The 12,065-nt window shown below is 38.4% G+C and overlaps 1 protein-coding gene across 1 annotated transcript in view; it reads left to right on the top strand.

Moving 5' to 3' along the window:
- The window catches only part of TKT (transketolase), a 115,554-nt gene that overhangs the window by 95,199 nt on the left and 8,290 nt on the right, over positions 1 to 12,065 (top strand). Inside the window, exons 10-12 of the mRNA XM_069206435.1 lie at positions 2,970 to 3,100; positions 7,249 to 7,332; positions 9,381 to 9,474. Of these exons, the coding sequence (XP_069062536.1) occupies positions 2,970 to 3,100; positions 7,249 to 7,332; positions 9,381 to 9,474 (309 nt within the window). The remainder of the gene's footprint in view (positions 1 to 2,969; positions 3,101 to 7,248; positions 7,333 to 9,380; positions 9,475 to 12,065) is intronic.

Here is a 12,065-nt window from a genome sequence, read left to right as displayed (position 1 = left end):
AAAAATAATTTGGAAAACATCTATCTCGGGCTAAGTTAAACTAACTTAGAAAAATAAAAGACAGGTGTCAGCATGCTAACTCTACCCAGAAAAGCAGGTCAGGGGAAAATAACAGTGGCATTAGAATATACCTTTCCTCGGTTCAGCATTCTATTCAATTTCATTAGCAAAGCAGGTAGATCAATAGAAGCACCATCAGGCGGAAGGGCACAATAGGCGCAGCACATGCAAATCAGGAACATCTGAGGGGACAAGTTAACAGAACAAGATTCAAGAGGGGACTGCCACTTAAACTTACAAGTCCTTCCCTGATTAGAAATACTCAAATTAGTTTGATTGATCCGTTCAATAAGTCCACATTACGAAACAAGGGGCACTGTCCAATAGAAATGTTAACACAAGTTGAATTTGAAACATCAGGAAACTCTCCCAGGGTTAGTGTGATGTCACCTCTCCTTTCCATGTGACATTAATAGTGTAACAATTTGACCATCACTTGTTGCAATCCATGTTCCTTCCCATGACACAAGACGGTTTTCTCCTTTTTCATGGGAACAGTCCTTTAAACAATAGTACTACTCTCCTTTCAGTCATGTTCCAGTGACAAAACATTCAAAGATACTGCAGAGTAAAACTTACACATAAAACAATAGGACTCTTCACTAATCATGTGAAACAACCTATTAAAAAAATACATATTAGAGAAGAAGGAATGATTTGAAATGTTATGCTGCTGCAAATATGAAGACTTCATGCCTAGATATACTGAGGCAAGAAATATAATGCATTAATATCATCATTAATAAAACACACATAATATGCAACTTATTAATTCAGCATTAACAATATATCATCAAAATATGCAAACCCATATCAATAGTAACTGCAATCTTTGTTAAGGCATCACATTAGGTACGACAAAGATGTGCATTTATTTTTCTGCACACATGTAACTTTATACTAATTAATCATAAACAATTCGAATTAATGTAAATGTTAACAAATGCTGACTTCTGGGGCACTAAAAGCATTACTAAAATGTATGCTCCACCATATGATAGCACATGTCTTCATATCATTCACAATGTATTATTGACACTTATTTCATTTATAAGGTAGCGCCAATTATAAACCCGGCACCACCTGTTTTTATCTGTTTTGCAGAGTCTAGAAAAAGCCATCCTGATGCGTTCTTCACCTGACACTATCTGTAAATTATTTCCTCTAAAGTGTTTGGAACTCCAAAAATATGCAAAGCTCCAAAGTTGGAAACTTGTAGACATTTTGGAACTAGATGCCCATGTCTGCTCGAGCACTACTACAGTATTTTACATGCATCTAGCAGCCTTGGAGCAACTGCCTTCTAGTTGGCATTTTTCATAAGTGTGATAAGTAAAATTCTTCAATGGTACAAATCACAAGCTCACAAACCCACAAGCTCACATCTGGAAATACACTCACTGGTCAGCTATAATTGAAGCCCAGGTTCTGATCAACATTTTGAACCTTTTTACCTCATACATACGTTTTTCATAGACTTTAATGAAACAATTTTTAGGGAATCATTTTTATTTCTGGCTACAAAAAGCTTTAGATGTTTGTAGACCTTATGTTTATCAACTCTTAAATAGAATAGGAAAAAGGATCAACCTGGTTTCTGTGTGTTTTCATGCTTTGCCATTTCTTGGATGCTCTGTCTGGTGCATGGCATTTTCAAGATGGTTACATTATTGCATTTGTGTTCCCATTAACGTTTTGTGGTGTGAATTAACCAATTATTTTGCACATGAAACATGATATGTAGCTTCTATTTGACAGCCTGTGTCTCTTCTTCTGCGTGTTTACTTTGTTCACATGGAGACATTTGATTGCTGGTTCATGGAATTTGTTTCAGTGCTTGCTAGTTACTTGCCTTAGTTTGTCAGAAAGGTACAGTGCGTTTCAGTGAATGCTCTTGAGCTTTAGTATGTTGCACTCTGCTGTCACGATAAAATGTTGTTGAGTTTACAGCTTTTCTGTCACAAAGTGAAGACACCCACACACATCAGCTCTTTGAAAAACTAATTAAAATTCAAACCCATTGACAAATGTATCTTCTATGCCATATTTTGTTGTGCAAGCCTTTTAAGTTTACAACCTACAGAACAAACTATATATCCTTTGTCTCATTTCATAACACTTAAGGGTGCAGATTATCTCTGCTACTGCAGTCTGTCAGCAAAGGAGCCCAACACACATCTTTCATATTCTCGTAGCCCAAGATGTTACTTTCTAATGATGATATTGTTTTCTTGGGACAGCTGAGGGCAACACCCACAAAGTCACACAACTACTATTGAAAACTTTTCCCAACAAAAATACAGGTCTATTGTCTTTGCCATTTGTTGTTTCATTTTCCGATTGTGATATCTTTCTAATTAACGTTTCCTCATCTACTTAAACATGGTGCAGACACAGAGCGTTAATCACTTTTGCCCAAGGTTTTTGGTTTGTATTTATATACAGGAAGTAAAAATATTTTGCCACTGAGAAGTCCCTTGTTTGCGTAGAGTTGGAGGTCAGCCAAGCTCTAGACTGTGACTTTTTCCCCATAACCTGATATTGCTACACTCAGCCTTTGAACACAAAGGGGGACTGAAAGGAGAAAGGTGTGGTTCCTATGTGGAATAATATTTACTCCACCATCAGAATTGTTGCTTACACAATGTCATGTTTCCTTTAACACTGTGTATAGTTTATTTTCTTTTTTACATTTAGCCATCATCTTATTTCTTCTGTACAATAGTCTAGCTTACACAATGTCATGTTTCCTTTAACACTGTGTATAGTTTATTTTCTTTTTTACATTTAGCCATCATCTTATTTCTTCTGTACAATAGTCTAGATGGTTGCTTAGTTGTGCATGATACAGCAAATTGTCAATCATAACAGTAACAACATTCACTTTTTCTTTTGTTGCATTCGTTCAGGTGAGGATGGACCTTCCCAGATGGGCTTGGAAGATCTGGCAATGTTCAGGACAGTTCCCACTGCTACTGTCTTTTACCCAAGTGATGCAGTTTCAACAGAGAAGGCTGTAGAGCTAGCTGCAAACACAAAGGTACCTTTCCATGCTCTGTGCATAATGCATACCAATCAAGGTTCAGTCAACTCACTGGTCTGACAAAAAAGATGAATCCTTGCAGTAGTCATTAGTGTTATATTGATATGTACCCTCCTATGATACTATTTAATGTTACTTTCCAAGGATGTGATGACACTGCAGTGACCTCTAATTTTATGCTGCTTATGCAACATTTGGGTAGCTTTCTCCTGAAATAGCTTTTAATATATCATTTTAAAGATGATACTTTTCAGGGTTTACGTTGGAAGGTTGAGCCATGGAACTGACCACAAGTATAGACCATGTGATGGTATTAGCTCCATTTATTTATTTTTAATTAACAATTTTCTGTATGTAAGTAAGGGGAGTGTGTGAGCAAGGGGCTTTGTGCTACCTTGTCTCTCCTCTCCTTCTCCTGTGTTTATTTCATCACTTTCAGGATAGATCGACCAAGGTTTGTTAAATGTGTGGGATAAGCCATACACAGAAGAAGAACTATACATTGGAATCCAAATGTCTACAGGAGGATGACCCAAAGGACAGCACATACTATCATAGACAATAAATACCACAAAAATGACCTCTGTGTGAAAAATCCCAACAACTTTCAAAAAGTTATTCTTAAGGGGAATATGTGGCAACTACAAAATTAAATAATGATCCCAATTAAATATATTATTTCCTCTTATGAGGTATCCACTTCAAGAATGTTTTTATAAATAAATACCAAATTCTCATGCATGTCTTTCTTTACTGGTATGAATTTACCAATATGTTATGTTCGATCTGATCTTTGTGCATATATGTATATATATAGATATATATATATATGTATAGTTCATACTGAGTATGTGCATATTTTTACTATAAATACAGCATATTTATATGAGACAGTTGATAGGCAACAAATATTTCAAACAGGGAACACACAACTTTGTACAATATGTACAGCATATTAAATGTAGATTCCTTGTATACAAAGGTAAATTAATAACGACCACTTCAAACTTTTCTCCTGCTTCAGTCTAACCAAAGCCTGTGGGGAAATCCAATGGGCTTTATCAGTCCTTAATTGTCATGCACACAATGGCTGGGGCACCACTGTACTAGAAGTGGTCCCTAGATCGCTCTGGTCAAGTTTACCTAGTCGTGTCCGAATCCACTTTCGAAGAGCCAGTGAAAAAAATAACAGATCAAATATAAAGCAGCTGCATCTGTCAGCATGTGGAGCAGTCCACTCTATTCCATTTGATCAAGGTTTGACTACCTCCAGGAAAAGATATGAGAGAGCGCAGTCTGCTACATTTCCCTTTTGCTGTGCTCATTTAGTCCTTTATTTTATACTTCTGGCATGCTTTTAAAACAGTGTAAGCGAAACTACAGGTTCCAGAATGCAAAGACTAAAACCAGGGCTGGACAATCTAATCACACCTAACACTGGAGCAAAGTGAGTGCACTGAGGTAATTGAGGTTCATTCTGAGGTTACTGCTGGGGAGAGCCTATGGTGTTGGCTGCATGAGCCTTTCAGTGACAGAACCCGGATGAGGACATGGAGCAAACCTTTTTCAAACCAGATACCTCAATGCTCCACTGCTGCAGCTGAATGTGATGTAGGATGAGATAGGAGTTGGCAGTCACAATAAAATGCAAAAGCTGCTCAGTTGTTCTGGGAGTTTGCTTTTTTAATAAAGAGGGACAAGCAGAAAAACAAATAATTAAAATTATAAATATGTCCATAACAACATAGACTGAGGTGGTCACAGTAACTGAAGTAGTATCAGTCAATTAAACCTGCCATGATCCTCCAAAACTTATTTGGACAGAGAAAGTGTGCATAAAGAAGAAAGGACGTGGCCAGAATAGGGAGGGCACAGGTCTTATGAACCAAAATGAGCATGCCTCTGAAGGCAAGAATGTCATTCATGTTGTTTTCAGTCTGTTAAAAATGACCCTAGGGATTTTTTGAAAAGCCTGACCTTCGTTAGAGTACAAAATGATGTTTACAGTAAGGAATTTAAGACCCTGTATTCTGGAAAATGCCCTTATCATTTGCTATGCTGTAGTATTCATTGTGGACAGTGATTAGAAAATCTTAGTGGGATTTGATCAAGAGCTAAATAATTGTATGTAGACTTTCCAATGGGTTATTTTGAGCAATAGAGCCCATTTTATTCTGGATGTAATGCAAGCACATTCTCCTATTCAATTCAATTTAAATTTTATAAAGCACACAAATTCCAAAAGGCGTCCTTGCATTGATACTAGAGACCAAGGGAGTGGTGTGCTTCATGGCAGAAAGAGGCAGGTTTTTAAAGCCTTCCCAGACTGTGTATAACAGGTGATACCATGAACCTCAACAGGAATTGATTCCCAGTGATTATGTACATTACACTTTAGACAGTTATTATTCATCCACAGCACCACGTTAGTAAGTAAGGAACAGAAATTGAGTTTAGTAACCTCAGAGTTCTAATCTAATCTTAGAATCAGCTGGGAATCATCTGTGTAGTTTATAGAGCATAGCCCAAAGTGACAAATCAGTTTTTACAGAAGGGTAACCTAGATGTTAAAAGGCTCAGGGCTAAGGGAACAGCCAGGAGGAACTCCACAGGACAACTGCACTCATGACAAGCAAGAGGGGTGTAGGATAACTTCCTGACTGATTAGAGAGCAATGAGGAAACATATTCCAAAGCATGTTCTCTAATGCCCATCAAATGAAGCCTGGGAATCACTATGGAAAACACTATCTTATAAGAAACTCTTTCAAATGCTTTAACAAATCAAGTAAGATGATTGACACTACTCCAGCCTGATCTAGGATCATGTTTTGCTCATTTCTCACTGCAATGTGTGTCACCTTCCTACTGTGGGTAGGATGAACCCCTGCTTGTGTTTGACGAGTTAAACCTAGAGAATTGACAGCTTACCTCCTTCTCTGCTATCTTGGCAATACACAATAGTGAAATGGGATGACAATTGCTCATTACTTCTTCAACCAAAGATGGCTTAAGTAATAGAGAAATCTTTTGCACTTGCCAGGCACTAAAGCAGCGGATAATGTTGAACTTACCAATTCCTGAAACTGAAGGTCCACTATAAAAGAAAACTGATGGAAAATCCTGTCAGGGCAGGGATCAGTCAGAGAGCCAGAGCTGACTGACATGGGGGACTAATGAAATGGAGGCAAAAACCTGCAAAGAATTGCTAAGAAACTCGGAAGAGAGTGCCATCTCAACTGCAAAATTCATTTGACAATCTAGAGTTAGAAAAATATCAGAAATGGCCTGAATACTATTAAATACACTAACAAGGTTTAGCACAAATCTAAAGAATGTGTGATGGCTTTAAGCACACACCTAGGATTGGTAAATTTACACACAATTTTGAATGTTACCTGTTGGCCCTTGAAATGCAGGAGACATGAAATTGCATTCTAATAATCACAATTTCTTTTTATTATTTTTAAAACCTACAGTCAGTCACAAAAGTGTGTCTGTCAGGGTAGGGATCATTAATATGCCTTGACATACAAGAATTTCAATAACACTTTGAGATGTAGATAAGTCATTATTTTTCAGCCATGGTCTGAATTAGGTATATCTTCAACACACTACACATTAGACAAAGTAATTGCAGTCCTTCAGCAGATCCCTGATGGCCCCTTTCTTCAACATGAACTTTTGACCCCACCCGGCCCCAGTATAAAACTCTGGACAGTCCTCATCATTCAAGTAGCTCAATCTTATTGGTACTCAGCAATGTAATGAGACGTACCTTCCACTTCACATTAGGTGGACCAACTGTTAGGCAATATATATCACTAAAAACAGCATGCACACCCTTGCTTGGGTGGGGCTGTCGCAGATAGAAGACTCAGCGGCTGAATGTCAGAGGACATGTGTGCGAAAAGCACCTCAATCGCCTGGCGACCTCCAGCCCTGCTCAGTGGCTACTCCGGAGTTAAAAGTGGTTGTTAGCTGTTTTACTCCACTGGCCTACTTCATGGCGAGCACAAAATATCTAATCTAATTTTTCCTAATAGTTTAGATTTTTGGTATATGTGATAAAAATGGTAAATCGGAAGGTAGTGGTATTACTACAAATTGTACATTGTGTTTTTCATCTTATCTATTCTTAATTAGGGTATATGTTTCATTCGGACCAGCCGGCCTGAAAATGCTGTCATCTATAGCAGCTCTGAGAAGTTCCAAGTGGGAGAAGCCAAGGTAAGTTTCCCTAATAAACAGATCGTAATTTGTATTTTGGTTGCTCATGTTGTTGTTGTTGTTGTTGTTGTTGTAATAAACACTTACAAAATATTTTTTGCAAGACAAATCTAATAAATAAATGTGAGGTATGAAGTGTACCATCAAATGTAATACAATTAAAGAAATAAAAAAAGCGCAATTATAAATGTATTTGTTTTGTAAAGAATACACATATAACTAAATTTATGAAAAATATAGGAAATAAGAAAAATAGTTCCTGGAAGTGTGAATGCCTGTTAATCTGTTTAAATATAAATGGGTTAAATCTAAAACAAATATTTTTAAAAGAAACAAAAAAGAATAATTTGGGGGTAAAATACCATAACCATTTATTAGTAACCAGTGAGACTGACAGAAATAGTCAGATCCAAAAATTACTCTTATCAGAATTATCCAGTAGGGGCAATAGCACACTAACATAAATCATTAGATGTCAGACAAACCTCAGAATATGATGATGAGGGCCTGAAGTAGGTTACCTTGGTCATTGCAGCCTGTTTCTCTCTAGTGATATTTGCAGGTATTCCCATGCTTATACTAAAGGCAAGTATTGTTCTATGCATTTACACACCTAGGCAACAGCTTCTTCCAGTACTCTTCTAGTTAGAAGTGCTTCAAAGATATGTCCAGCAGACATTTGTTGTTCCAAAACCTTCCAGCTCCCTGAAACTATAAGGTGAGGATTCATGCTTAAATCCTCCTCTGTAAGGTAAGGTGTTGTGCAAGGCACATCATCACTTATCAGGATTCTGTGTAGGGAGAAACAGTACCATAATCTGAAGAACGTCATTGCAATTTTGCAGCTAATATGAATATTTAGCACAGCAAAATGTAATGATCTAAAGGCAGACATGGGTCTCTCCTCTGAAGAAACCCGAACCACCACGAGCAACAAGCAAGTTAATGCAGGATGAACCTTATAAAGCTAGGAAGCACAGCTTGAATTGTATTCAAAGGTTATGCGGAAGTCGGTGAAGTTTACACACTGTGGATAATATCTTGATATTTCAGTGCATCAGTGATTAATTGAGATGCTTAGTGGTGCTAAACTGGTAGACTGAGCAATGATGAAACCTCCAAAAAGCTTACTTACAATAAACATCATAGGTAGTCTAAAAGCACCTGGGCTTTTACATTATTGGTTGTTCCCTGCATTGAGTTTTACTGTCAGTGTCAACCACATCACTCATTCTGGGACTTGCGTAAAATATATAAAACTGATAGCGTGTACATGTACCCTAAAATTGACATTTTCAGTTGGGTATTATCCAAAGTTATAAAATAAAATAATCCTTGCTTTTTATTGAATAAAAAAATGGCATCAGCTCTATTAAATCTGACTGTGGGTGAACTGGTTTGGATCAAGAAAGTCAAGGTATATCTTGTTCCTTGACGCAGCTCTTTCACACGAGTAAAAAATTGCCCGATTACAAAATTCAGTAAGATATTTACTGCTATGGGATTACTTCTATGACTGGGGTAAATTCCCCACCTTCTCAGCATTCACAATATTATTAATGAGTGTTTCTGTGAAGCTGCAGCTGTTGCGGTTTCCTCTCTAAGTACACCTGGAATTCTTCACTGATACCAATACAGCTGGATGCAAAATGAATGTGTATATTTTCTGTCGTACACATCCCTATAGAGAACTGCCCCTCTCACCTTCTTAGTGACACCCTACCAATTTTGTAGAATCAGTTCCCATTGTCACCCTGGATACAGATTCACTCATAACTCTGATAAGAATAAAGTTCTGATAGTGCTCCTAGTGGGAATGGGTTGTGAAAATGTTTTTGATTACCCACAGATGCATACTTTTACAAACTTCCCAGGGTATTCTCGAACTTGAAAGCCAGCTTAGACTAGCTCAGAGAATTTGGTGCCATTAGGATCATACTTTTGTGTGAATAAACATAAGAAAATAACTCTATGGACCTGTGAATTTTTTCGATATTTGTAATTTAATGATTAATAAGTTGTCCTTATGTCTCCTTTTTTCCTTTTAGGTGGTGCTTCACAATAAAGATGACCAGGTGACAGTCATTGGAGGAGGTGTAACATTGCACGAGGCCCTAGCTGCAGCAGAGCAGCTAAAGAAAGGTAAACAGACCAGACAAAACGTTTAGGGTGTGCCTATTTGAATCAACATGCTAACTTTGGTTCAACATCACCTGATATATTAGACTGATATAAAACCTGATTATGGTAAACATTAGTGTCACATGTACTTTTCGTACAAAGGTAGAGCTCGCAATTAGTAGTTTAATTTTGAATTAAATCCTCAACGAAACTCCAGGACTGCCTTTTGCCACAGCAACTAAAAAGTGTGAAGTTTTTAAATGGTATCCACCTATCCCAGGAATATCTCCAGCAGCGAGGAGTGGAAGTTATACCCAGTCCTTCCAGAAGTCATGTATAAAGGTGTGTCATGACATTTCCAAAACAATATGCAGACGGTTTACCGATGCACTCTCTGGGCCACATTTTTTCAGGTTTGGGATAGATTTATGAAAGAATTTGCCCTGCATTAAATACATTTTAGGACTCTTTTAACTCACAAATGGCCGTCTTAAATGTGTTGTACATCACTTAAAACACCATTTTAAATTAGGCCCACTAGTCTTAAGGCTAGCTAAAATTAATACAAACCCCTTGTAAAGCAAGCATTCTTTCTTGGTTTACGACAGTCCTAATGTTGTCCTAAGTCTCAATTTTTCCTTCCTTAATAGGCCTCACAGAGTTAATCCTCAGAGCAGTTTTTGCAGCTTGTACGGTTGGAAAATGGACCAAACAGATCTTGCTATGTTTCATGTTGTATTAAGGTTTTTGCATTGGGTGACCAATTGAGCAAGCTGAGTTTGTTTTATTTCTGAGGAACCACAATGTTTTGATTCATATGGACATATACTTACCCTGTAAGCATCTGTAGTGTGTAGTGCTGTAGATTCGTATGCTCTTCATACTCCTGCCATCTGGTGATGAGCTCAGACATTTGCAAGTTGTTTTTCTTCAAAGAAGTATTTCGAGTCACAAGATGTGCAGTGACTACTCCCTTAGTGGGCAATTCACATGGGCAGCAATGTAGATTGTACTCTGCATAGCAGGTGAGAATGCGTATGGCATGTCGCATGAGCCATAGCATGGTGCACTGTGCGCATTGTGCAGTGTTAAGTAGTTGATAATAGAAGACATCTGCAATCAACACAGATCTTGGGGGAGGAGGGTGGGCCCATTTGAATCTACAGCAGTGCACAGTATGAACAAATACTTATAGGGTAAGTAACATCTTAATAACAGGTGTTGCTGTAGATACAAATTCTCAACATACATTATAAAGAAGCCCCCTTGTAAGGCAGTGGCTAGTTTTAGTTTGATGAAGATGTTTGGAACAGAGTTCTTAAGTCAGTCTGTCCAACCATAGCTTTTGGTGGGCCAGAATGTCAACACAATAGTGCTTGGTGAACATGTTTAGGGTGGACGAGGTGGGCACTTAGCAGATGTCAGTTAGTGGAACGTTGTCTAAGAATGCCCTGCTTGCACATTTGTTATTAGTGGAGTGCACTCTGGGTGGAACTGGTAGGACTCTCTTAGCTTTGCGGTAACAGATTTGGAAGCACTTGTCTATCCACTTTGCTGTGCCAGACTTTGCAAAGGCAAGAAAGGGCTGGTCACACTTATGAAAGTGCTTGGTCCTGTTGCTGTAATAAATGAGTGGTCTTGTGACATTCACCATGTGTAAAACTCTTTCTGCTACTGAGCAGAATAAAAACTGGGAATTCTATAGTTTGGTTAAAGTGCAATGGTAATAGCAGCAAGGAATAATACTTAAAACAACCCCATCTTTGTGAATCTGAATGTAAAGTGAGTGCTTGCAGTTCACTAATACCCACGAGGGAAGTCATTGCTACAAGGAAGGCTACCTTCCATGCAAGAAACTGGAGTGGGCATAAGTGTAAATATTGAAAGGTTGGCCCAGTGAGCCTTACAAGGACTATTTTAAGGTTCCACACGGGTTGGAGGTGTTCCGGGAAGTATGACCCTCTTGAGACGCTCCATGAAAGCCTTGCCTACTGGAACATGAACGGGAATGAAAATTCCATTTTGCATTTTGGTTGCAATGGCAGCTAAACGTAGACTTAGTGATGTGCTGGCAAGGCCTAACTTCTGCAGATGTAACAGATAATGTCCTGTATGTTTGGCATCAAGGGATTTTGCTGTTTGGAGATTCAGTATTGGCAGACTGCTTCCACTTTGTGGCTTAAAAGGCTCATGTGGTTGGCCTATGTGCTTACTGTAGAATGGTCATACATTCTAGGGAAAGGTTTCAATAGGTAAATTCTAAGTCCTAAGGAGCCAGATCACTAGGTTGGACTGCCTGGGGTCTGGCTGTCTGATCTGGCATAGTCTATATGGGAGAAGGTCCAGCCTGAGTGGCACCTTCTCATGACGGCTTATGGACAACACCAGGAGCATGGAATATGATTGTTACCTGGAACAGATCTGCCACAACACACAACTCCTAGCGGAACACATTCAAACACTGGACCATGACTTTGCTTACCTGCTCAACAGGATGTGTCAATGAGTAGGAACTCAAGCCGCAAGTCGTACTTGGTACTTCCAATATTGGGTACCCCTCAAACAGACCTGTTCGCCACCCCAGATAACACAAAATGTCCAAACATCACCTC

The sequence above is a fragment of the Pleurodeles waltl genome, chromosome 9 (assembly GCF_031143425.1).
Source record: "Pleurodeles waltl isolate 20211129_DDA chromosome 9, aPleWal1.hap1.20221129, whole genome shotgun sequence".
NCBI classification, from domain to species: domain Eukaryota; kingdom Metazoa; phylum Chordata; class Amphibia; order Caudata; family Salamandridae; genus Pleurodeles; species Pleurodeles waltl.
This window is presented reverse-complemented; position numbering and strand designations above follow the sequence as displayed.